The sequence below is a fragment of the Equus quagga genome, chromosome 1 (genome assembly GCF_021613505.1).
Source record: "Equus quagga isolate Etosha38 chromosome 1, UCLA_HA_Equagga_1.0, whole genome shotgun sequence".
Classification (NCBI taxonomy): domain Eukaryota; kingdom Metazoa; phylum Chordata; class Mammalia; order Perissodactyla; family Equidae; genus Equus; species Equus quagga.
The window spans coordinates 128,959,782-128,985,805 of record NC_060267.1 but is presented as its reverse complement, the minus strand read 5'-3'; the positions used below and the strand labels follow the sequence as shown (position 1 = coordinate 128,985,805).

Here is a 26,024-nt window from a genome sequence, read left to right as displayed (position 1 = left end):
GGGGGGAAACAAACATGTCCACAAAGGGCATGATCCCCTATGGTCAGGGCAGGCTAGGTGGAGGAGGGCACGCATGGTCCATGCTCTAAAGATGCCGGGGATCACGCTCATCTCCTGTAAAAGAGAGACAGGCAGGAAGGAACTGGGGGAAGCGAGAAAGGTCTTTATCCTCTGGCATAGTCTTCTGCCAGACATCCAGACTCGCGCCTGGAGGCAGACGGGCTGAGCAAGGAAAGATTTTTCATCCAAATAATCTGATTTGGCAAAATATGTTAGAGATTTTCATCAGTGTAGGATATGCTTACATTTGTGGTGAATTGTGGTCTCTTAAAGATCCACCAGCATCGAAGACTGAGAAGAGCTCAGTCTCACCATGGATCTGAAGAAGAAAGAAAAAAGAGAAAGATTTTAGCTCGAAAGGTAAGCCTTGTGTCTCTGAATTCTCTCTGTGAGTTCTTGACTACATTTGAAGAAAATTCTAGGTTAATGGTGCGCATTTAGTTAATGACAGATTTTGTGCTATATCTCCTTAAAAGCTAAAACTATTTCCAGATGACTGGTTTGTAGCTTCTAAAAAAGAGCCACATAATGTCAGCGGAGAAATGGACCATATAGTTTTCTGGCTTGCTGCGCTGATTATGGCCTAATGTAATTGGAGGAAATGATCGGCCTGAGATAGTAAACTCAGCATTCTTGGTTTTCTTTCCCCCTTTGGTTTTGGCTTGTGACTTCTTCACTGTATTAAGTTATGAGGCCACATATGACCTCGTGTGTAGCTAGTTTAACTGTGTACCTGGAAAATATTTTTATTCTAACTCCCAGCTTCAGTGTGGTTATTCTTTGCTTTTCTCTCTCTCTTTTTTATTTTTAAAGAAGTCAAAACGATCTGCTGTTGAAAATAGCGAAGAGCATTCAGCAAAATACAGCAACTCCAATAATTCAGGTAACTAATTATGGATTATAGTGAGGGCGAGGTCCCAAAGGTCAGGACCAGGAGTCAAGAGTTCTTGGGTTCTGGTGGCCAGATACTGGCCAGAGTGGTAATGAATGTAGAGAACAAAAGAACTGTGTTCCTAATGAAGGATTGAGACCACATTCACAGGTTCACAGGACTCAAGTGCTAGAAGGTTATTGGGTAACCTAGCCTCTTTACTGGTAGCAATACTTGATCAACCACAGAGGAGCATTAGCCATGGAAGAAAAACCAACCCAACTTATGATGCAGGGCCTCGGTAGAGCATACATGACTAAATCCGACCCTCTGCTCTGGTCCTCATGTGGTAGAAGGGTGTGCCCTCCTGCGTGGACTAACGGAAGGACTCGATAGTGTGTGGGGATGGCAAAAAAGCATCATTTCAGAAGGGCCAAGATGGTACAGAGAGCACTGTCCTGAGCTGGCTGTCCTCCTTGCCTCTCCTGGCTGCCCCTTGCCCAGCCCCACTGGCTTTGGGCCTTAATGTCCCCATCTTTGGAAATCGGGGCCAGATTGAGTGATCCTTTGGGGCCTTCCAGTTCTTCTGTCTTATGAATCTGTGAAGTAGAGTTCCACATGGAGAAGGGGAGGTTTCATCCTAACGCAGGCAGCTTTGGCCTAACCCAGGAGGGACAAGAGAAGGGGAGGTTTTTAGGTTGAGGGATAGCTGCATACACTGTCAGGCACTAGTACATATACTGCATACACTGAAGGACCTAGTAGAGAGGGAGAAGCTGAAGATGCAAAAGAGAGAGTGATGGGGCAGTGGGGGTTAGAAGACCCACGGGTTAGCATCAAGAGCCCAGCTGCCTATCTCAGCCTAGGACGAAGCCCATCCACCTCTTCCTGGGGGCAGGACACACAAGGGGCAATTGAAGAGGCAGAGGAGTTTAAAAGTGGAAGCGAGGAAACTGGGGGTGTTCACAGCTTATGCCTTCTCAGGTCTTCTCAGTGAAACTAGTGAGGACGTCTGCTGGGGGTATGAGGAGAAAGAGTATACAAGGGGTAGATAAGACCTAAGGGCTAGACTAGTCCCAGCCAGAGAATGCAGGTGGCGTGGGTGGAGATGGAAATTGGGAGAATTGGGATGGGAGAAGATCATAGACTCCAGGAGAGTGAGAATCATGCGGACACCATTGCCTGCAGAGTCAAGCCAGAGAAGGACTCACAGAGCTAGAAGGGAAGAGAAGGAGGGGAGGCCCCAGACCCTGGAGGTCCCAATGAGGACCAAGGCAGTCTCCTTGGGGATGGTGGCTGTGACAGGAGGAGGGGCTAGAGACTGTTGTGGCCAGCAGGTAATTGCAGAGTTGGAGGTCTGTTTTCTCCATGGTTGATGGGATGGCCATTGTCATCATTAGGCTGAGACTCATATCTCCAGCCAGCATGTCTAACTGTCCAGCGGCTAATTCTTTATAAAGCAGAGAAAGCCTGGGTCTATGTTCTCTGCCTTCCTGAGCCCCTGCCTGCCTGCAAGGCTCTGTGCCAAATGCAGCCAGGTGGGATTCCAAGGACTCCAAGACACTGCCATGCCCTCGAGGACTTTAGGAAAGCAAATGGCAGTTGATGGGAATGTACAGATCATCTCCAGACCCCACTGGAATCACAAGTTCAATCTTCTCTGCTTTAGGATCTGTGTTAGCACTACAAAGCAGTATGAAAACAGGATGGGTTGAGTTTTACCTCCTTTTTCAGTAAAACACCTCTCATATTTTATAGAGAGGTGAGAGAATATTGCAAATAGTGGAAAGGTGTTCAGCTGGAGGGAGGTATGGTTTAATTAAGACGTTTCTCCTCGTGCCCAGTGTCCATGCCAGGCCCAACATGTCCTGTGGGTAGTGCGTGAGGGGATGGTTGGAGGCTTCCCCAGAACAGCTAGTGGCTTCTCAGGGGCTTGATCACAGTCCTTGCTGGAGCTTTGGTTAACCCCTTGATAGGACCTCTGTGTGGGGGAAGGGGATTATGTCAGAACCTCTGTCTGCTCATGGGGCTACGTCCACATCAGGCCAGGAGGATATGTTCTGGGGATTTCTGAGGAGATGCTAAGAACTTGGAAATATTTGGGGTTTTTTTTGTTGTTGTTGTTTTTTGGGGGGGGGCGGTTTTGGTGAAGAAGAGTGGCCGTGAGCTAACATCTATTGCCAATCTTCCTCTTTTTTTTTTTCCCCTCCCCATAGCCCCAGTAGACAGTTGTATATCCTACTTATAGGTCATTCTAGTTCTTCTATGTGGAATGCCGCCCCAGCATGGCTTGATAAGCAGTGCATAGATCCGTGCCCAGGATCTGAACCAGTGAACCCTGGGCCGCTGAAGCAGAGCACACAAACCTAACCACTCAGCCACGGGGGTGGCTCCAGGAATATTTGAGATATAACAAGGTTTCTAGCTCCAGAAAAAGCATTCAACATATGGGAATATGCACGTTGTTTTAATGTAAATAAGGGTGTTTACTGAATTTCAGGTAAAAAGGGGCCTGGGAAATCCTCAAAATAGGCTGACCTTACCTAATTGACTGTACTTGCTAATAAAATGGAATGTCTACAGAGAGCATTGCTGGGTGGATGCTGTGGGGAACTCTCGCTTCCTTTGGGGAGGCCTCCACTGGACTGCTCTGCACCTCTCTGTTCCCTGTACTGCTGTGGCACTGTCATTTGTCATTCATTACCCAGAGACAGGGGTTGTGTCAGGAAGAGATACTCCAGCCAGTTGCATAGGCCATTGATTGTACAAAGCTGTTTTCAGACCAGGCAGGCTGTGGGGAGCAGTGGGAGGCGATCAACCTCTATTGGCCTGGGGAAGGGAGCATACCCTGCACTGGGGTCGAAGCCTGTGGCCATCTGAACCCTCTGACCCTCCTCACCTTTTACCACCAGGTCCACACACTAAGCCAAATGCAGAGTCTCAGACAATAGTGGGTCCCAGTTTGGGCCAAATTCCAAATGTCTTTCTTTGGTCCACATGAGGGTTTCTCTGTATTTTCTCTTAGCAGGATCCGGGGCCAGCTCACCTCTCACATCTCCATCATCACCAACTCCACCCTCTACAGCAGGTTAGTGATTCAGGCAAAGTAACCTGCCTCCCTTCTTCCCTCCACCAACAGGAAGAGGAGTGGGGCTCATTCTCTTCTTACCTTGGCCTGAGCATTTCAGGGGTTGGGTAGGACCAGCCTTCTCCCAAGAAACCAGTGGGAATGCAAATGAGCAGTGTCATTTGGGAGAGCTGAGGGTCTGGGTTTCCAAACTCAGATTTCATGGGGAACACAGTAGTTGGTTTCAGGGCCACTCTCCACCCTCTGCCTCCAGCTTGCTCTCTCTGCTGGAAAGCCTCGTGCAGGGCTTCTCAGATCAGAACTCATCTCGGTACACGCTTGGCTGAACAACCTGATTGCACTGCTGCCCAGGGGCCCTGTCCTGCCGGGACTCTCTCCTCAGGGAGCCTGGCCATAGTGTCAGTTTTGTCACAGAGCAAAACTGGTTAAATGCCTGGGTCGGGGAGTGAAATAACCACCGAGTTTCTGATTTCCTGATAACTCTTTGTGCTCTTTTGTGCTCGGCAATGCATTTAATCATCTGAATATCTTTCTGTGGCTAGCATTCGTTTTGCCTTTGTGAATTAAATCAGGTAGAGTTTTGTCTGAAAAATTTAAAAAGAATTTATCTCAGGGAGTACTTAGAAAAATAATCCTAATTCTGTGGAGTGGCTTCATAATGCCATGTTTCCTCCTTTCCTTTTTGGACTAATATCTCTCTCCTAATCACTTGCAAGTCCCATAAAAACCACGTTGGGGTACCGTATCTCATTTCACTTCCTAAATAAACCAGATATTCTACATTTCAGAGAAGCTGGTTCTGCCGTTCAGAGCTTGTCAGCTGGGTGTGGAAGAGTTGCTGCAGCTGTCTGAAGGCAGAGTTATTGGCTGGGGTTGATTTATGGGTTGACGGTACCATTTTCATTAAGGCTGAAGGCGGTACCCAGGAGCTGCCGAGAATATTACCCAACTGCTTCCAAATGCTTCTAACTGACCTTCCTAAAGAAATGGCAAGCAGATGTAAGGGGACCAGTTTGAACCACTTCCTTGTGGCTGGCGAGAGTCTCTCCTTGCTGGCTGAGGATGGTTGCTGAGGCTTCCTGCGGAGTGTGTGGGGCCAGGGCCTATTTTGAGTAGCAAAGTGCTACTCATGGGGATGATATTCTTTTCCTGTCTGTGTTGGCAGATTTTACAAGAAAGCTCCCAAATATTGATCAAGACAGAAAATAGACTTCTCTGTCTTTCGTAGAGGTGACCTGTATAGGCTGATCAGAAATTTCTGGACATCCACTGCCCAGATCATATTGAGCCATTTTGTAGAAGATATTAACTTCACACCACTTAGACATACTAAAGGAATTGGAGAGAATTAATGGTGAGCCTCCACAAACCCTCCTTTAACAAGTGAGGTCTGTTTGGTAGTACAGAGCACCTTGCTATGTACATTAGATGTGGTCCTGGGACGTTAATGCAACTTCTCATTTTTAAATGCCTTGGGGAATTCACAATCTATTTGCCTTTTTTTGGGGTGACTCCTCTAATTTGCCTATGTTTTGAATGGGAGCGATCTCATACAGTAGCAGGTGCATGAGATGTGGTGATCTTAGAACGAGAGGAGAAGAAAAAGAGGAATCTTTTGTAATTAGAGTCAATGTTGGAAAAACTTCTCTGGGGTGAGTGGGAGCAGTAGGGGGCATTCCTGTGGATTGGATAATACTTGTCCTGAAGGGGAGTCGTAAGGATTCAGAGAAAAAAGCATATGTGAGGCCCCAAGCACAATGCCTGGCAAAGATGAGAGGTTCCCTGAAAATACTTTATTTCCTTTAATGTTTTGTTGGTGGAATTATTGACTCAGCCCCAAAGACTGTGTTCTGACCTCTGCTGGGCCTGTATTGTAATGCATCTCATAAAAGTGATAGCGTTTGCCTGTCGACCTGGCATTGCAGGCCCTAAACGGGGCACCCACAGTGAGTTTATTTGTTCAGTTACTCAAGATGCATTTACTGAGAGCTTGCTGTGTGTCAGGCGCTCTGCTTGGCCCTGGGTTACAGAGATGAACAGGCAGACAAGGCCCCAGCTGGCGTGGAGCCGTTTCAGTGCCTGCCAGGACCTCCGAAATGATAGACACAATTCAAGAAAGTGCTTTCCTCAGGATTTGACTGTGGTAATTTTTTCTCCAAATAGTTCCCATTCTTAAATAGAAAATCTCCGCCTGAAGAACTTGTCCACCAATGAGCAACGTCTCAAGCTTCTGTTCTGTGCAAGGCATCAGGGAGCTACAAACAGCTAGTAGCGTCATGTTACTGTATCCTTGGGAAAGGCTCGGTAAATTCTTGTGGGTAGATTTGCTTGGGCTTGCTCTGCCTTCAAGGCTTCTGCTGGGGGAGGGCAAGACTGTCAGCCTAGGGGTGGCAACTTCTGGCTGGTCAGCCCCTGCTTAGACTGGTCCTTCCTTGCAGGACAGGAGGCCGGGCTTCTCACTGGTCTCATCTTTCTTGCTGCCTCTCTGCACACTGCCCATCTTGTTGCTGGAATCACATTTACTCCAATTTATGTCTTTGGGCCAAGTTTATGATTTATCTGGGAACTAAGTCAAGGATAGTGTCTTCCAGCTTTGGGATGAAATGCAATTTTCTCAGAAAATGAAGGAAAATTCTTCATTTTTAAGAGCTAGTATTAAAAAAGAATTCCTGCTAAAGATAGCTTCTCAAACACAACTCAATCTGTGAGCCCTTGGGAACTACGCCTTGAGACGGGGAACCTAAACTTGAGGGCCACCTCAGGGTTGCTAATTCTGGGACCCTTGACCTTCTTGTGTCCCATTTGTCAGTGAGGATAATAAGAGTGCCTGTCTAGTTGGGTTATTACAAGGATCAGGTGAGTTCCATGCATACAGGGTTAGAACAGCGCCTGGCACACAGTAAGACCCCGGTACACTGTTAGTTACCGGGAGACCTTGAATGAGTCACTTTCCATGTCTGAGTTTTGGCCACCTCCTCTGTAAAAGGCAAAAGAGTGGGACTTAGAGGAGACCATCTCACCATTCCTTCTAGTCAAGCATATTCTGACTCCATGGTGGACCCTGCCCTTTGGCAGTTTGCTCAGCAGTAGATCAACTTAGGCAAGTTCAGTTCGACAGCACTGCCTTTCTTCCCGAAAGCGTCAGTTTTAAGCACATTCATGGTAGCTGAGGGTAGCCCTAAGCTCAGTTACTTTTGGGATGGGGCAGAAGTGACAGATGTTTCAAAGTGAAGGGGTCTTACTCTCATGAGCCCTTTCCAGCATTTGTGTGAGGGCTGGGGCCTCTCCCATTTCTGACTGCACCTCTCTGCCAGGGGACCCCTTCCCAAGGCCCTTACCAAGTGGATGGGAGAAATGTTATTTCCCTAAGTCTGCTGGCGATTCCATCAGGTGGGGCGGGATTCTCTAAAACTCTTTTTTTCAGTGAGAATATTCCTAGCACTTTCTTTTCCGCTAAAGGTTATGTTTCCTGCCTCCAGAAGGTCACTCTTTCAAGAACTTTAAAATTCTTTATCCTGACTTATTTCACGGTAAATGTCACCAACTAGTGTTTACACTCTGTATTTATAGAGCTGAGTGGTTTAGAAGGTCCCAGTCCGCTACATGCAGACACCCCTCCCACCTTCCCTTTGGGAGCAGACAAGCTTGTTGCCTTGCTATTGTATGTGTATGTGTGTATGTGTGTGTTTTTCAAACAGGTTTGCAAAAGAGTATTTTGGGAAAGCTAAGAAAGCAGGAGACCCTAAATTCTTCTTGTTACTGTTTTTAATAATCATATTTAACATATTTTGAGCACTTATTTGGTGCTAGGCACTGCTCTACGTGATTTATACTCATTGTTTCGTTTAATCCTCATGGATACCTTCCTATCCAATGATAATGGATTCTATTATAGCTCCATTTGACAAAGAAACTGAGGCTCTGGTGGGGTAAAGGACTCTGACCAAGGTCACACAAGTAGGGGATGCCAGAGCCAGGATTCAAACCCGGTTCTGTCTTTGCTCAGCCAGCCCACTGATTTTGCTTGAGTGCCTGCTCTCCAGTGCACTGCAGGGCTGTGCTGTGAAATACTGCGCTTAGCTGGCATGAAAAGAACCCTGAAAGTAGGGTCAGAAACCCTGAGCTTGGGTCACAGCTCTGACGCTGTCTGCTGTGACCTTGGAAAAGTAATTTCCATTCTTTGAAGCTGTCTTTTAAAAGAATTCCTGGTTTTTATTAGGTTGGTAATGTACACGACAAGGCTTGATAAGCCAGAAAGTACTGTCAGGGATAAGTTACGAATGCCCTGGAAGAGAATTCTAGCCCGTCTTGCTTGCAGTGTATATTTTAAGCAATAATTTTGCAGAGAGAGAGCTGGCAGTTTTTAGAAAACCCAGTCTGTACAGATGACTGGAGAGGGAGGGAAGGTCCTGTCTGGAGAGCTGGAGATGGGCAAATGGCCTTACGTGCACAGAGTGCCCGAGAGCTTGAACAACAGGACAGAAGGTTAAGAATAAGTAAGGCACAAAAAGAGATGAATTTATTTAGAATGTTGGAGTTTCCAGAATTTGTGTAGCCAAATCAAAGTCTGAAAGCTATTCTAGGTTCAAAATCCATATCTCTGGCCATAAGAATTGCCTCTTTTTCTCAAAACCCACTCATGCACAAGTCAGTCACCATCTTTGGGAGGAACAGGTCTGCCCTGCAGTGCTTCTCTGAAGAGTGTGTTGGCTCTCTTCTCTCTTGCCCACTCACATCCCTCTTCCCCCCGCTTCCAAGCCCAAGTGTGTGAGCCTTTTCCTGGAGCCGTCACTGCTGCGGATGGGGGTGGGGCAGGGCAGTGTCCCCAGCATCCTCCCAGAGCCATTACATGCAAGTAGTTGGCCTGCGTGCTGCCCCACGGGGCCTCAGTTCCTGGCCTCTCCCCAGAGGAAGAGATTTTCCGTTGGGCTCTGGGGCAGATCGGTCTGTTGGGAACTCTGGGATTCACTGACGGGGAAAGCATCATGCTTCATGTGTAACCTGAAATCTAGTCAGTTAAAAAGAAGATAGGAAAAACATTTGCCCTGCTTTTTTCTTTTTTTAATGGTTTTAGAGCCTTAAGTAGACTAATGCCGCTCACTGCCTACTTCAGCGTCTAGAGCCCAGCAGCCTTCAGGGGAGGGGCCACATGCCCCACCTTAGACCTGCCCTGTGCCCTTGTTCCTCTCAACTTTACAAAGAAAAGTCTCCACTTTAGACTATAGAGACTTGCTTGGAAAAAAATAGTGAGTTCTCCTTTTTCTCCCCTCTTGATAAACTGTCCTTATTCACTAATAGGGCTGAGTACGCTCCTGGGACCCATTCCACTTTTCCGGAGAGGTAAAACCTTCACAGGTCTTCTGACAGGAGTCTTGTGCTGGTAAATAAATAAAAATAGCACCTAACTGCCTCAGAAAAAAGAAAAAAAAGGAATGTGCAGAGGAAAGCGACTGGTTGCTGTATTAGTATGCTTGCCATGTTCAAAAGGGTCACAATCGTGTTTACAGACCAGTACATTTGTGGTTAAGTGTGTCCTAGTTTGGCAGGGAGAATAATCAATACGTGATTCAGACTAATATTTTACTGTCTCTTAGTATTTGGTTAAATGACACTAAAATCTGAATAATGACGTGTGTCCCTTCTCTCTCTCTCTCTCTCTCTCTTTGCTGTTTTCAGTAGAGCATGCACCATTTTGAACGTGAATTTTCGGTAAAGTAAGCTATACTGATTTCTCTACCTTTAAAGATGCTCTGTTTCTGTATGTGAAATAGGACCAGTGTGTCTAGATCACTGAAGTGGTGAACAAATGGGAAAGCAGATTTGAGACAATTTCCTTATCTGAACATTTAAATGAAATACAGCATCTTTAAAAAGCACCAAGTGACTTCATTTACATTCTTCTCATTTTCATCATGACCTTCAAAATCTTCATTTTCACTCTGATTTTAGTTTTAAAATACAGCTCTAAAATCCTGCAAATCAACTGCATGGCATTTTGGTATATTTTAATTTTGGAAACCAGGATCTCAAAGTTCTGTTGCTGCAAAAATGTTGGTTCCTTGTTACTTTGATGACGGAGAAAAGGTGTTAGGCAGTTGAGTTCTTGGTTAGAGGGGGACAACTTACCGGCTTTTATAACAGACAATAGGGAAGAACAGGTCTTTTTTTAAGCATCCTTAATAGTTCTTGAGTTGGGACACGAGTGCAGTGTCCTCATCTGTCTGAGGCGAAAGGCAAAGGCAGTTCCCAAGAGCTGGGCTGCCAGCTTCCAGGGGTCATGGCTCTCCATTCCCTCTCGAGGGTAGCTGGTAGGGCTAGTGATGGTCTGGTGGTCACGTGGCCTCCCCATCTCTGTGTGTGGACCACAGAGCAACTCAGACCTACAGACTCCTGTAGATTGCCCGTTGTTAAAGTTGGCCCCAAGGTGAGGGGACCCTCAGATGTCCTTTCCTTGAGGCCGGCAAGGATGTTTCTGGCAAGGCATTCCTCCTTAGATCTAACCCAAGCTCTTGCTGCAACAGTCCGGCCTGTTCCAGGGCCACCACTGGATTGCAGCTTCCCGTTTGGTTTGGTGGATGGGATTCTGGGGAGGGTGGGATAGTTGGCTCTCAGGGGTTTCGTCTGAGAGAAACTGAGGTTGGAGAGCTCCAGACTGACCTGGTTATAATTGTAGATTGGTTGTTTTGGAGCATCTCTCGTCCTGGGTTGTTGCAGGCCCATATTTTTCAAAGCTGGGTGAATTCAGTTAGCAGTCAACCTAGTGTGGACTCTGTCCGGTCTTGTCTGTGGCCTGGGAATAAGGGCTATTGGAGGCCTCTTGCGGGAGAGGAGTTCGTTCACATTTGAAGAGTGAGGGAGCTCAGGCATTAGGCAGTTCTTCCCAGATTGGTCACAGGCCAAATAGCCAACTCTGACTTTAGCCTTTATTAGCATGCGACCCCCTCGCTGTGTTGTAACTAATGTGTTGTAACTTAAGCCTCAATGAACCTTTAAAGAAAGTTTGTGGACCACAGAAAAGGCAAAAAGACAAAGCCAAAAAAAAAAAATCGATGGGGCCTATGTCAGAGACTGAGTCCCTGGGTCTGTGTTCCTGACCCCTCCAGTGTCCCCTTCTGACTCCTGGACCTCCTCTCCCTTTCCAGTGTGTTCTGAGTGGTGAGTTGAGTTCTGACCTTTCTTGCCCTAATCGTACACATCAAGACATCCCTAGTTTATGGGCCCAGTGAGGAAAAGTGGACCTCATGGGACAACAGGCCCTTTGGGATTGGGCCAGCCATCTTTGAGCGGACATCAGGATGACCTTGCTCTTTGCTCCTTGGATGAGCAGTCTCTCCTTTCCCGCAGCCCTCAGCATCCCATTCACTTTACAGGCACAGATTACCCTGTGGCACTTGGACAGTGTATTTATTTGCGCTACTTACATATTCAAAGAGATTCATTTAAAGTGGTAACAATTTCAGCCTTTACTTGGAAAATGAAGATCCATTTGCCAAACACTACCTCCAACTCCCAAACTGCGATAGTAAATTTGCACTTTTAATTTTGAGTGCCTGGTAATGAGGTCAAAGTCAAGGGTTGGTTCCTCATGAGGGCCAAGCAGTTTTGTTCTGTGCCAAGACTGCAGACCATACCCAAGTCCAGCCCTCGAGGCCCATCTCTAGCTTCTCAGAGTCCTGGTCTGGAGGGGTGTCTTGTCTAGGATGGTCAGTTCCATCCCTTTAGTAGAACACAAGTGCTCTTGCAGCCCAGAGCCTGTCTTCTCATTGTAACCCGCAGTAACTCTTCTGCCAGGGTCAAAGCACGAAGCTGGAAGGCAGAAACACTGGAGCTCATTCTGGTACACGTTGGGCCCTGGATGTCAAGTCCAGATCCTGCTGCCCTTTTCTGGCCCTTGGGTGGGAGTGCTGGGGAGGGCGGGGCAGGGAGCATTGGTACCCGCTTGCTCCTCCAGGCTCTCTTGGTGCTGCAGTTGAGTTCCAGGAGCCTTCAGAGGCAGTCTTCCTCCTCCTGGTATTTCACTGGTCTCTATCCAAACACCCCTTCAGAGGAATGCTTGTATCACACGCTTATTCTCCCTGCTCTTCTCACCCCGGCAGTCATTTCAGGTTTAGAGTCCTTTTTATCTTTGTCACCCTGTACCATAAAGCCAGGAATATTTTTCCACAATTCACCCTGGCATAGAACATAATATAACTTCATTCATTAGCTATTTTTTATTGTACAGAACCAGTGAAAATTACATTTTGTTCATTTGTCTGTATTTAATGTTTATTTGTATTGCTATATTATCATTATTCGAGAATTGCAAGATTGCAGAGCATGAGTGTGTGCATCTGTGTGATTCTTTAATTTCAGCTGCCTTAGGTTTGGGTAAAGATGTAAAGGAAGGTAAGTGATTTTCGTGAAATATAAGACTTCAACTGTTGCCTGTCACACTTGGTGAAAAGGATGCACTTACCTGAGTATTTTATTGGTGATCCTGAACCACTCATCCATATAAGCTCAAGTGGTGACTGGTACATTTACCTGTTAGCACCACAGCTCGGTAGCAGTTTAGGGGGGAAACCACCCAGCAGAATGTCCTCCAGGTGTAGCCCTAGGAGAGGGTAGAGGGCAAGGCTAGAAACAGGTGGAGTCACCGAGAGCTGCAAGGTTCACAGGAAATGGGGCGGCTAACTCCGTGGCACAGGCAGGGCTTTTTCTGTACTCAGTGTTTATTTTGAATTGTTCTAACTCATTCATTGAGTCAAAACTATAAAATGTTTGTGTGCCTGTAAGTGAAGGGAAGTTTCAGATACCTGTGTGGTCTTCTTGCTCACTAGGGTAGACCTTGACATTCAGTCTCTCCTGATGCTTCAGAAAGATGTAGGGTTAGTGCAGTTCTGTTCTGCTCCTGGGTTGGGCCACAGCGGAAAGAAGGGTGCTCGAGGAAGACTCCTCGCTGAGGATACCATTGCCAGGGAGAGAAAGCCCTCTACTGCCTGCTTGGCATTGCTAACAATTATTAGCATTTTACATTTCTTTAATGCAACCTAATAGGAAATGATTATTCAAGACGGATGCCCCTGAGGAACCCATAACCCAGCAAGTGCTGGTTCCTTGCTGAGAATCCTGAGTGGTTTGTCATTTTATATTAAATCACATCCTTCAAGTATTGTGTGTCTTGGAGCAGCTAGAGAACTGTTGGTCCCTTATTAGTAATTGATATTCAGGTAGCCCAGGTGTGCATACAGATATCTGTCTTTAATTGCTAGCTCAGGAGTAGGTGGAGCTGCCCAGGACCTGGCTAAATAGCTGGCGGAACTTTGGGGACCATTACTTAAATTTGGAAATGGATTTAGAACCTCATCTATGCAGAGAATGTCACTATGTAGTTTCACGTAATTCGTGATATTTGTTTAGTCTTTACACATGTGACTATTATTTGGGAGAAACAGCAACCTTTAATTCACCTTTGATGCTTCTAGCTTTCTTTGTTCAGTATTTTATTTAAAGAATACAGTATTGGGTATCTTGGTCCCTCTGAGGGAAAACTTTTGCAGTCTCACCATAGTCCCTCCTGCCCAGGACTGCGTAGTAGCATCTGCACAGGATATCTGGAGAGATGACACTGACTGTCCCTTTCTCTCCTGCAGGGACGTCCGCATTACCTCCACCTCCTCCACCTCCGCCTCCACCACCAGCAGCTCCCTTGCCTCCTGCCAGCACAGAGGTGCCCACACAGCTCCCGCCCCAGGCTGTGAATGGCGTGAGCCGAGGGGCTTTACTCAGCTCCATCCAGAATTTCCAAAAAGGAACTTTGAGGAAAGCCGAAACCTGTGATCACAGTGCTCCTAAGATTGGCTAAAGCGTCGTGTTTACACTGGGAGGAAAAAGTTGTTTTTTTTCCTCCCACCTTAACCCCTAAAGTACCCTGTTCTGGATGAATAATTGCTGAGCCAGTGCAGCCGCATACTATTTTGCAGATGCTCATCTAAGGGGCTTTTCATGAGGGAAATATTCTTCAAGTAGAATAAAGTCAGGCTGGCACTGCTGCCTTAAGAAATATTTTGCTCCTTTATTACCACTTTAAAGGAGTCTTGTTCATCCTCCTATGGGCATCTTTTTGGGGCAGCAGCATATTGGAATCAATATTTCCACCAACTGAAGGAAATGGACAAAAAAACAAAAACAATGACAATGTTCAGTCATAGCAGCTAATGGCCTTTGTGTTGCAACCCCTCCCATCCCATCAGATGGCTCCTAGAATTGCTCCTCTTATAGTTCATTTCTCTATTCTAAAGCATTTTCTGGTTATTTCTTAGATAAGCTCCCATTTCTGCCCCCTTAATTTCATCTTAGACATTAACACTGTAGCCCAAAGCATAGTTATGTCACTGAGTCAGAGAAGCACCTGAGTTCGTTTCCCCCTCAAACAGAATGGGGCAAGTTGGTAACATTCTCTAACAGGAATACTGTGGTTGCAGAGCTCAGGGGTGCTAAAGCAACTACTCCAGACTCAGCACTTTTCGTTAGAATGTATTGAACAAAAAATGTTAACATCAGAAAAAGCTCTTGCCAATTAGGGGATCTTCTTAATCTTCAGCAATTAAGTCAAGTTTGTGGTTTGTAAGGGGTTATTATTACAACACAAGTAAATTTGGCATCTACAGAAATCAGTTCAGAATTTTGAAAGATTTATCCAGATACATCACCTTTTTAATGTTACTCATTTATTAGAAAGATCCTTTATCCTATGATTTGCTTAAAACCTTAAATAAACTGCACTTTAAAGGATTATAAATAATCCATTTAAAAAGTCAAGTATACACATCAGTGTTGGTTACTATGCAGAGAGAATGTCATTGTGTATAGTTCACATAATCTGTGATAAATGTTCAGCTGTATTTTTTATTAAAATAAACCATGTCAAGAAAATGTGTTGCCTGTAGCTTGGCTGGATATTTTAAATGAGAACTTTTCGTAGTACCCTTTGTAAACATAAAGAATAGATCCATACAGTATTTCTAAAGTTTGCTTCTCACCTATCCTCTATTATTTCTTTTGTGTCGTATTTTCCCTCTTAATTAATGACAGCTAACAATCCTATCTTGGTCTTTAAGTTGGTACCAGTTGTACACTTCTATGACTAATTTAAACCTGCCTTTTCCATCTCCACTTCTGAAGAGGGCAGTGTGACAGAATGTCTGTTTTTTTGGCAATGGGAAAAATACCAGACATGAATTTTGCTTTAATTTTAAAGGGCACCCTGCTAGAATTGGGCATTTGAGGAGCCTGGACAAGTTCCTGTTGTGTGATGCGACTGAGGTGATTAATGATTAGTGATTAGTTCCTGATGGCACTCATTTCTTAATAGAATTTTAAGACATCCACCCCACATTTATTATTTCATTTCAAGAACATAAAAATACAATTAGTCATAGTTAGGAATTCTTTTATTCCTTATCAAAACAATCTAAGAGTAAATGTAGATTATATGCTTTTATTTTTACAGATAAGTTGTCTTTTTTGGATATATCTTTCATTGGGACTCTGCCACATTCATACCTTGTCCTTCTAGTGAGGGTAAAATTTTACAATAATCTTATTTAAAGAATATGGCAATTGTAACAGACAAAAAAAAGCCTGGAGTCAAGGGCAGGAGAGGGGAGAGTTTTTCCACATACAAGCACATTTAAACTTCTTCCCAATACAAAAACATGTGTTGTTGCTTTAGAGATAAGTTTATGAATCATAAGGTCTTACAGTACAATCCAGGTGAAGTGTCAGCAAATATTTTAAATCTCAATGACTTGACATTCAAGTCCAAACTAGATATTTAATGTCTTCTTTATTGCAAATATGATGTCTTTAACCTGAGGTACAGAGTTGTCTTCTAGAATCTTTGCATAAGGCATAGGGACGTCAGCACCAGTGACACGAACTGCAGGCGCATCCAGAAAATTGAATGCAGGGCCTAGAAGAGAAGGAGACAACTGAGAGAGAGGCAAGAAAAGCCAGCGGAGCACTACCCCCTTGTCACAAAAACCGGCTGCCTGAGGACCAGGGAAAAATCTAAAGGAATGCTAATTACGGGGAACTGTTTCTGATTTTGCTTTTTCACACATCTACCCAAAGGAAAAACGCCAAGGTTACAAGGTGAAAGTTCAAGTCATTTGGCCACTCCTAGCTTTTGATCTCGTTGCCCAGTATCCAGGTACACAAAGTCTGTTACAGTTTGACTATTCTACAGCCAGTTTCTCTGAAATACCTTCCATGATCCTGGCACAAATCTCAGCTCCCACTCCAAACTGCGGCCAGCCTCCCTCCACAGTTACGAGGTGATTGGTCTTCATGACACTGGCTTCTATTGTTTCAATGTCCATTGGTCTGATGGTTCGCATGTTTATGACCTAAACAGATAATACAGTAAGTTCTACAGAGCCACTGCATCACAAATAGAGTCTTATCTCCATAATACCACTTCCTTTTTTCTTTCCTAGTAATCTTGGGGTCTAGGAAAATCTAATCTGCCTATTCATGAACAAAATGTGAAAGAAGAAATTGTAATTAAAACAAAAATCTTGATTTCTACTACAAGTAGCTCTGTTAACTTACAGAATTCACTTATCCTCCCTTGGCTTTAACTTCCTTCTCATCAAAATAATTAATAACTAACATTTGCCTGCTTCCTGTGTGCCAGACACCACACTAAGTATAATTCTCACAACCACCCTGACGGGACAGAAAATGTATTATTCCCATTTTATAGCTGATGAAACTGAGATTTATTAGAGTACATAACTTGCCCAAGTGTAACTGGCAAGTGGTAGGTCCTGGATATGAAAGGGTTAGACTCACTGACTTCTAAGCTTCCCCTTCTCCCAACCTCCGGCTCCCAAGTTGTATCTAAACTTGCAAAAGCAGGTACTATTCTAAAACATCCAGAACCAGGTGGTAAAAAGCTAGGTGTCTGAAAAGCAGGTTGGTCCCCAGCTTCAAGCAGAGGCAGAACTGAGTGACAAAGCAAGATTTTACAGCTAGTTAACCTGTTACAGAACTCCAACTCCTATTTCTAGGTCTTATGAACCTTTCTGATTCTTTAAGAACAAGTGAATGTCCTCTCACCTCACATTCAATTCCCTCTTTAGACAGCACTGTCGCAGCTTCTAAGCAGTGGCCCACAGGTCTTGAATGGGAAACTACAGTTATATGTGTCCCTGAAACAAAGTAGTCACAGATCAGAGGTCAGGTTGAAACTAAAGACTGTACCGCTCTGCAGCCAGCTATGGCTCTCGTTCACTTGTAAAATCTTCAACTCAGCTTCATTCCAGTGAGATGAGGAGTGTGGCAGCCTTCCTAGAAATGAAATACCAATCTACCAAACTGAGATTTAGAAAAGCACAAGTGTACGAGCAATCAGGTATGACCCACTCTTAACTTGAACTCTTACTATAATTTCCTAGTCAAAGTAAAGGGCAATAACCTCTAGAGTGAATCTGACCAACATAAACAGAGGGGCTGGATTACAAATAACGTTTAAATGTATACTAAATTCTCTTACCTTGCCTTTCTATTTTGGCTTTTCCAATAGGAACCAGAAAATCTTTTGACTGAGCTTCTGAGGAAAGTTCAAAAGGAACTCCATACATCAATTCATTCTCTAGCACCACCACTGCAAAATATAAATATTTAAACAAAAGTAACTACATGACTAAAAGTGTATCTAAGACGTTATCATTCATTTTGTGAAAAGTTTCACTGTGCTGATTAGGAAGCCTCACATCTGTCTATCGTGTCCAGCAGCCTTGAGGACGATTTAGGTACTGATATTTGTAGTCTGGTCAATCCTAATTTTATCTGTTGAGGTTAAACCAGTGTTGTAAGTATACAGGAAATGTCTCCTATACCTAATTGGCCCTCTTATAGTCAGAAATAAGAGAAACATTTTTTACTATTTTTACTATATCTCTAAACCATTAATATATTATACGACATATCTAAGCCTAACTAGAAGTCTTTAATGGTTTCTTCCAAGCAAAGATTTCATTTTAGTTCTTTAATGTTCAGAAGAGACCCAAGGGTCACTCTGCTGACCTGGATTGTTATCCCGAATGGCTGATTTAATAAGTCCTTTTGCATCCTCTGAATTCCAGGGGCTGACCACCTTTAAGCCCGGGCAGTGCCCATACCAGGCAGCAAAGCACTGTGAGTGCTGGGCAGCTACGCCAGCTGAGGCGCCGTTGGGCCCCCTGAAGACTATGGGCACAGGCTGCAGGCCCCCTGACATGTAGTAGGTCTTTGCAGCTGAGTTTATAACCTGGTCAATGGCTTGCATAGAAAAATTGAAGGTCATAAATTCACAAATGGGCCGCAACCCAGCCTGTCAAATAAAAAACACAGATATTAAAAACAGCAATGAAGAGTGGCAAACAACCACTCCACTTTTCCAACATTCAAACAATGTTTTTAAAAGGTCACGTTAAAAGAAATCTCCTTGGATGAGATTCATAAAGAGGATTACATACCATAGCTGCACCCACAGCAATTCCAGCAAAGCCCATCTAGAAAGTAAGACACAAACAAGTGAAAATCCATACAAACTGTAACTGGGTACACCGTAAGAGACATGCCCCTCAAAGGCTGGCTTCCTCATGGCAGGCTTACCTCAGATATGGGAGTGTCTATGATCCTCTTATCTCCGTATTTCTTCCACAGGCCTCGGCTAACCTACAATTAAGCAGTGACTCCATTACTTTTAAGTGTATCTGGAGGCAAACGGCCACCTCAATTTTGTACAGCTCTCACGTATCCTGGTTACCTTGTATGCCCCATCATACTGGGCAACTTCTTCCCCAAGGAGAAATACTTTCTCATCTCTTTCCAGCTCCTCATCCATACCTTGATTTATAGCCTCACGAACTGTCACCTGTCACAGGTATGGGAAAACAGTCAATAAGCCACAGGATTATTTAGGATACGACTGAGATTCTCTCCCTTTATAATTACCTGGGCTGCCCACAGCATACAATATAAAAGCTATCACTAGGACAGGTTTCTCTTTAACAGCTCAAAGAATTCTGACAGTAACATTTCTATCACACATAACCAGTCTTTGACTGGAGGCATTAATGAGAAGTTTACTGAACACTTTTCTTGATATGCACCTAAGCTTAAAAACCCGCCTGCTGGCCAGACCAGCTCCTAGGCAGTTTCCTAAGTAGAAAGTATACTGCGTTCTTTTATTTCCACACTTGGAGTACTGTGGGGCAGAGAACTATCAAGGAAGCCTAAATAATGCTACATACTGAGCATTCACTAGGTGCAAAACACTTTGCCTTCAGGATCTATGAGTTACTTTATTACACAGGTTGGGAGAATTCTCTAGTTAAAAAGAAAAAAAAAAAGAGGGGAGAGTGCTCAAAAAGTTGAATCTAGAATTACCATGTGACCCAACAATTCCACTTCTAGATATATACCCAAAAGAACTGAAAGCAGGGACTCAGACACTTGCACACCAACGTTCATAGCAGCATTATTCACAAATCCAAGAGGTGGAAACAACAGATGGATGAACAAAATGTGATATATGCATACAACGGAATATTACTCAGCCTTAAAAAGGAATGAAATTCTGACCCATGCTACAGCATGAGTGAACCTTGAAAACATTAAGCTAAGTGAAATAAGCCAGATATAAAAGGACAAATACTGCACGACTCCACTTATAGGCGGGACCTAGAACAGATAAACCCGTAGACACGTGAAGTACCATAGAGGTCACGGGGGGCTAAGGGGGAATGGGAGTTACTGTTCAATGGGCGCAGCTTCTGTTTGGGATGACGATAAAGTTCTGGAGACGAATGGTGATGATGGTTGCCCAACATGGTCAATGTACTTAGCGCCGCTCTATATACACTTTAAAACGGTAAGTTTTATGTTACGTGTATTTTACCAAAATAAAAAGGGGAGTGAAGGAAGAAGCGTCAAGGCTAGTTTCCTCAAATCGCCCATCTGATTCCAATGAGCCTCGCGGGGGTGACATGCAGCTGAGACGGGCGACTGGCCAACACAGAGGCAGCACCACTCCCACGCGGGATGCGACAGTCGGGAGACCCAAGGCCCGCGGCCAACCTCCCCGCTCAGCACCCACCCACCACGGCGCAGGCGCGACCCCGGCCTCCGCCCCTCCCCGCCACGGCCGGCATCCAGGCCAGTTACCTGTAGCGCCGCTGGCGCCGTCCGGTGAAAGCGTCTCCTCAGGAGCCCGGAGACCTGGCGGGGAGAGAGAGAGGACGCTCAGAGGGGACGCAGGGTGGGGAGGGGTCGCGCAGCGTCACGGGGCCCGCGCGCCACTGCCTACCTGCTCAAGGGGTCTCCGCACCAGACCCGACACCGCCGCCATCTTGACCGTGTCCTCTAGCGGCCGCCGAATGACAACACAGCCAGGGCGCCGCGGGGCCAGCCCCCGCCTTCCCCGCCGGCACGGGCCAATGGCAGGGCGCGGCGCCTGCGTGCCCCGCCCATCCCCGCACCGCCAGAGCCGCCGAGGGGCGGGGCCGAGGTGGCGCGTGGGCTGGTCCTGCCGCTCTTCCTCCGGCAACTTCCATCAACTTTATTGAGAGTGGGCAGCGACAGTCAGGCCAGGGACACGTCCCGGGATGATGTTGCTTGACGCGCGGGGACCGGAAGTCGGACACTAAGGAGCAGAACTCGACGCTGGAGGGCCAGCCTTCTGCAGGCGCTGAAATCCTTTGGGCACCAAGTAGCGCTTGCACACACTGTAGTGACGGGGAGCTTTCCATCTTATGAGCGGGCCTAGTTTTCTCTGGATAGCGCTGTCTGTTGGTCCTTAGAATGAGAACAGGAGCTTTCCCTGGCGCATTAAGCGCCTGCTGCATGCCAGGTATTGTGGTTAAGTGCTGTAAAGCTCATTTAATTCTCCCAGGAACCGTCTCAGGTAATTAGTGTTACTCATATCTCCATTTCACAGTTGGGTAAACTGAAGCAGAGATTGGTTAAATGAGCCGGGATTTTAATTTAGGACTGTCTGACTTCTCCCCTTGCTTCCTGAAGCAGAAGTTGGGGTCCCGCGGGGGAGGAGGGTACAACCACTGCCTTTAGAGAGGACGGTTTGAAGCCAAACACTTGACTAGAGGTAGCCTCTGGAAGCTTCCTCTCATTGGTCTCAGTTCAACCCTTGGGGGTCAGGTGGGACCACTGGGGACTCCCTCAGTCCCCACTTGTCCCCACGACATTCCAAACGGAGCCCTTCCGTGGGCTGCGTGCTGCTGGTCTGCAACCTCAGAGTCTGGGTCTAATCTGAGGGCTCCAGATGCAGCAGGGGCGTGACTAGATCAGAGGATCTGGGCGCTGAGTGAGAATGGGAGGTGGAGGATGAAGGCAGAAGCAAGGAGACCCCAGGGAGTCTTAGGCAGAGAGAGAGAGCTGGACTACGGGACAGCTTCCAGGTGAAGAGGAGGGGACAGGGTTGAGATCTGGTTGGGACTGGAATCAACAGGATTGCCGTGAGGGAAGGGGAAGGGTTGAGGAAGACTGGGTTTTTTGTTGTTGAGTGGATGGGGGAGGGGTGGAGCCTGGGAGCAGGTGGGAGGTAAGAGTCCATTCCGAACAGGGCTGGAGATATAAATCTGGGGACAGCTGCATAGAGATGGCCTTTAATCTCTGGGCCTCTGCTTCATCATCTGTGAAATGGAGAGATAGTCTCTAAGGTATGGAGTCAAGACCTTCCATGTCTCCCTCACCTGGTGCCACCGTCTAGTCCCTTGAGTCCTTGGCAGGAAACCCCAGCACTTCCCCACAGCCGCAGCATCCCTGAGAAACCCCTGAATTTGAGATGTCAGCCCTCAGGGGTTCCTGGTGATAAATAAATGAAAAGCAATAGGATATATTGGCGTATATGAGGAAGCCGTTTGATTTAAAACTAATTCGGCCTACCTTGTTTTTCCAGAGGGCCTGATGTGGCCTGTTGAACATGCATTGTGTGTCTGCTTTAAACATTTTTAATGTCCCAAAGACAAGAATGATGCCCTTAAAGATTGGGATGTAGCTTCCCCCTATATTGGCATTTCCTTAAGGAAAAGCATCTCTTCCTAGAAACTAAGGATTAATTACCAACCTGCTGTGCTTACCTCATGACCATTGACCTGCTGACCACTGACCTACTGTGCCGGCTAAGCATCTCGTGACAGTAGTCAAAGAGAGAATTCTTGTCATATGTGCATATGCTCTTTGTTCCAAGACAGCACATAACCACTCTGTATACCCCACTTCTTGGTGTGCTTCCTTCCTTGGGGAAGGAAGCCCCCCAGGCTATAGTCCTCAGACCTGACTCATGATAAACTCACCCCCAGCTTTGGTTTATAGATTGGTTATGGATTATTTGCATCGACACTGGGTCCTGCTTAGAATGAAAATGTGAGTCAGCTCTCCACCATCCAGCACTGTAAGATTTCAGGATTAAAATTACCAAGCAAAAGGAGATCTCCAGGTGAAGGAACAATAACCCAAAGAGAACCCAGAATCTGGACTGTGGGCTTGACAAAGGACAGTTTTCTTGGGCCATATTTGCACAGAGATCCAAAAGAGCCAGGAACACCGAGTCTGTGCAGCTAGTCTGGCCAGCTCAGCCAGGAAGGGATGCAGCTCCACAGGACTCAGCTGGCCTCAGCTGAAAATTTTCTTTTAAAATAATGACTGTGGACATTTCAAACACATTAGGTATATTCATTGGTACATGTGCTTTCCTTTCCAACTCTATAAATGGCCAGTTTGGAAAGGCTAGGCACAATTTTCTGTTCAAGAGTAGAAGGTACAAAAGATAAAAGTGCTGAATTTTAAATCCATAATCATTTCAAAACCAGTCTGCATTCATATGCTCACTAGATTTTACACAAGGGGATTGGAAAGTGGAAATTGGCCAATCAGGCCACTTCTCTCTTGGGATGAAGTCTTTCCAAAGTTATAGGAACATTTATTTGTCCTCAAGTCACTTTGGATTATCAGTTGTCAGAAAGTGCTTTATCCAAAGTTTTCAGTATCTATGGAAATGACCAACTTTTTTTGTTATTGCAAACAAGGTGTATTGAAGAGGGCTTTTTGCTCCCTTTATTTTCTTTGCTGTAACTTAAACGGCAAAATGTACATTTCCATCACCCCAGAAAGTTCCCTCCCAGTCGTTCCCCACATGTCACCCCACAGGCAACCACAGACTGAATTCCATCATCATATATTGGTTTGCCTGTTTTAGGACTTGAAATAAATGGGGTTAGACAATGTACGCTCTTTTGTGTCTGGCTTCTTTAGCTCAGCAAACTGTTTTTGAGATTCCTCCATGTCGTTATCAATAGTTTACTCCTTTTTTTCTTATAATTTTTTCTTTTAGACGCACAGGAAGTTTCAAAAATAGTACAAAGAGTTTCCATGAACCCTTCACCCAGCTTTGCCCAATGGTAGTGTCTTTTATAAGCATAACACATTGTCAAAATCCAGAAATTGACACTGGTACGATACTATCAAGTTAGGTAGAGACTTTATTCAGCTTTCACCAGTTTTTATATGCATTCTTTTGTGTGTGCGTGTGTGTGTATAGTACTATAGAATTTTATCACATGTGCAGATTCATGTAACCGCCACCACAGCCAGAAGACAGAATTGTTCCATCATCACAAAGAAACTCCTCGTGTTTCCTCATAGTCACACCCTCCCCCACGCCTAACTCCTGGCAACCACTGATCTGTTCTCAATCACTATAATTTGTTATTTCAAGAATGTTTTATACATGGGATCATACAATATGTAACTCTTTGAGATTAGCTATTGTCACTCAGCCTAATGCCCATGAGATCCATTCAAGTGGTTGCATGTATCAATATTTCATTCTTTTTTATTGCTGAATAGTTGTATGGCTCTATCAGTTTATCCATTCATCCGTTGAAGGACATTTGGGTTGTATCTAGTTTTAAGCTATTACCAATAAAGCTTCTACGAACATTAGTTTGCAGGTTTTCGTGTAAACATAAATTTTCATTTCTTCAGATAAATAACCAGCAGTACTATTGGATGTTAAGAGTATGTTTAACTTTTAAGAGATTGCCAAACTGTATTTCCAAAGTGGTTATACCATTTTATGTTACCTCCACCAATGTATGAAAAATCCACTTGCTCTGGATTCTTGCCAGCATCTGATAGTATCAATAGTTTTCATTTTAGCCATTCTTTTTTTTTTTTTTTCCCTGCTGAGGAAGATTCACCCTGAGCTAACATTCATTGCCAGTCTTCCTCTTTTTGCTTAAGGAAGATTTTCCCTGAGCTAACATCTGTGCCAATCTTCCTCTATTTTGTATGTGGGTCCCTGCCACAGCATGGCCCTGGACAAGTGGGGTAGGTCCATGCCCGGGAACTGAACCCAGGCTGCCAAAGCAGAGCATGCCGAAATTAACCAATAGGCCGTGGGGCCAGCCCAATTTCAGCCATTCTAATAGATGTGTGGTGGAATCCCTCATGACTTTAATTTGCATTCTCTAACATTTAAGGATATTGAACATCTTTTCATGTGCTTACGTGCCATCCATCTTTGGTGAGGTATTTGTTCAAGTCTTTTCCTCATGTTCTAATTAGATTGTATTTTATTGTGGTAAAATATGCATAACATAAAATTAACCATGTTAACCATTTTTAAGTGTACAGTTCAGTGGCATTGAATATGTTCATACTGTAGTTCAACCACCACCACCATCCATCTCCAGAACTTTTTCATTTTCCCCAAAGGAAACTCTATATCCTTCTTCTGAGCAAAATATCTTTTATAACTTTTACACTTTATGCTCTTATGCACTTATGCTTTATATTTCATTTTTTATTTTAAAAGTGTTTCTAAATAGGAAATTTATCCCATTGTAGGAAAAAAAATTCAAGTAGTACAGAAAGGAGTAAAGACATCGCCCTTTCTACCCCTGAACCTCAGTTACCCTGCCTCCTCCTCCTGCCACGGCCGCCACTATGACTCATTTCATCTGTGTATTTACAGAGAAGGGCTGTTTGTGTATAAGCATATATGTTCGTATCTCCCTTTCTTTACACAAATGTTAGCTTATTTATTTATTTATTTATGTATTTATTTAATTTATTTTGCTGAGGAAGGTTAGCCCTGGGCTAACGTCTGTTGCCAATCCTCCTCTCTTTTTGGTGAGGAAGATTGGCCCTGAGCTAACATCTGTGCCAATCTTCCTCTATTTTGTATGTGGGATGCTGCCACAGCATGGCTGATGAGTGATGTGTGTGTCCGTGCCTGGGATCTGAACCCGCGAACCTGACCCGCTGAAGCAGAGTGCGCTGGACTCAACTACTATGACACAGGGTCAGCCTCATAGCTTTTTAAAAATCTATTTTTAAATAAGCATACTATAAAATTAAGTGTGTGTGTGCATGAGCACAGCTCTGTGAATTTTTTTTTTTTAAAGATTGGCATCTGGGCTAATTACTGTTGCCAATCTTCCCTTTTTTTTTCTTTTTTTAAAGATTGACACCTGGGCTACCAACTGTTGCCAATCTTTTTTTTTTTTTTCCTGCTTTATCTCCCCAAACCCCCCCTGTACACAGTTGTATATCTTAGTTGCAGGTACTTCTAGTTGTGGGATGTGGTACGCTGCCTCAACGTAGCCTGACGAGCGGTGCCATGTCCGTGCCCAGGATCCAAACCCTGGGCCGCCACAGCGGAGCGCGCGAACTTAACCACTCGGCCACGGAGCCTGCCCCAAGCTCTGTCAATTTTGAAGCTGGATAGATTTGAGTAAATAGAACCACAATCAGGATACACTGGGTCTATGACATGCTAAAATCTCCCTCCTGCTGCCCTTGTGAAGCCACACCCTCCACCCTAATCCCTGACGGCCACTCATCTGTATTTCTGTTGCCATACTATTGCCTTTTCCAGAATGTTACATAAATGAAATCCGACAGGATATAACTTTTTGAGACTGGCTTCTTTCAATCAACATAATGCCT

The 26,024-nt window shown here is 45.0% G+C and overlaps 2 protein-coding genes across 10 annotated transcripts in view; one reads left to right on the top strand and one right to left on the bottom strand.

The window, feature by feature from the left end:
• PXK (PX domain containing serine/threonine kinase like) overlaps positions 1-14,542 on the top strand; it is a 68,006-nt gene extending 53,464 nt beyond the window's left edge. Inside the window, exons 15-19 of one of the 9 annotated variants that reach the window (XM_046661549.1) lie at positions 334-420; positions 874-943; positions 3,960-4,019; positions 9,699-9,733; positions 13,655-13,777. In XM_046661549.1, coding sequence (XP_046517505.1) covers positions 334-420; positions 874-943; positions 3,960-4,019; positions 9,699-9,715 — 234 coding nt within the window. In that variant the 3' untranslated portion in view covers positions 9,716-9,733; positions 13,655-13,777. The other 8 variants (XM_046661514.1, XM_046661522.1, XM_046661495.1 and 5 more) reach the window with 8 other exon arrangements.
• Positions 14,543-15,436: 894 nt separating this feature from the next.
• On the bottom strand, positions 15,437-20,448 carry PDHB (pyruvate dehydrogenase E1 subunit beta). The gene is made up of 10 exons (XM_046661560.1): positions 20,362-20,448; positions 20,220-20,273; positions 18,820-18,927; positions 18,666-18,728; positions 18,527-18,562; positions 18,096-18,381; positions 17,563-17,673; positions 17,127-17,218; positions 16,270-16,411; positions 15,437-15,975 (listed from the first exon to the last, which is right to left on the bottom strand). The coding sequence occupies exons 1-10, from the start codon at positions 20,401-20,403 to the stop codon at positions 15,830-15,832; spliced, it is 1,080 nt and encodes a 359-aa protein (XP_046517516.1). The 5' UTR covers positions 20,404-20,448; the 3' UTR covers positions 15,437-15,829.
• Positions 20,449-26,024: the final 5,576 nt, after the last annotated feature.

Bases quoted from the DNA above. Each gene is read 5' to 3' on its own strand.
- PDHB (XM_046661560.1), bottom strand. From the start codon at position 20,403: ATGGCGGCGGTGTCGGGTCTGGTGCGGAGACCCCTTGAGCAG. The intron at 18,729-18,819 runs GTAACCAGGATA...GCTTAATTGTAG, and splicing joins AGTATGATGGGGCATACAAG to GTTAGCCGAGGCCTGTGGAA. The intron at 16,412-17,126 runs GTGAGAGGACAT...TTATCTGTTTAG, and splicing joins AAGAGGGAATTGAATGTGAG to GTCATAAACATGCGAACCAT.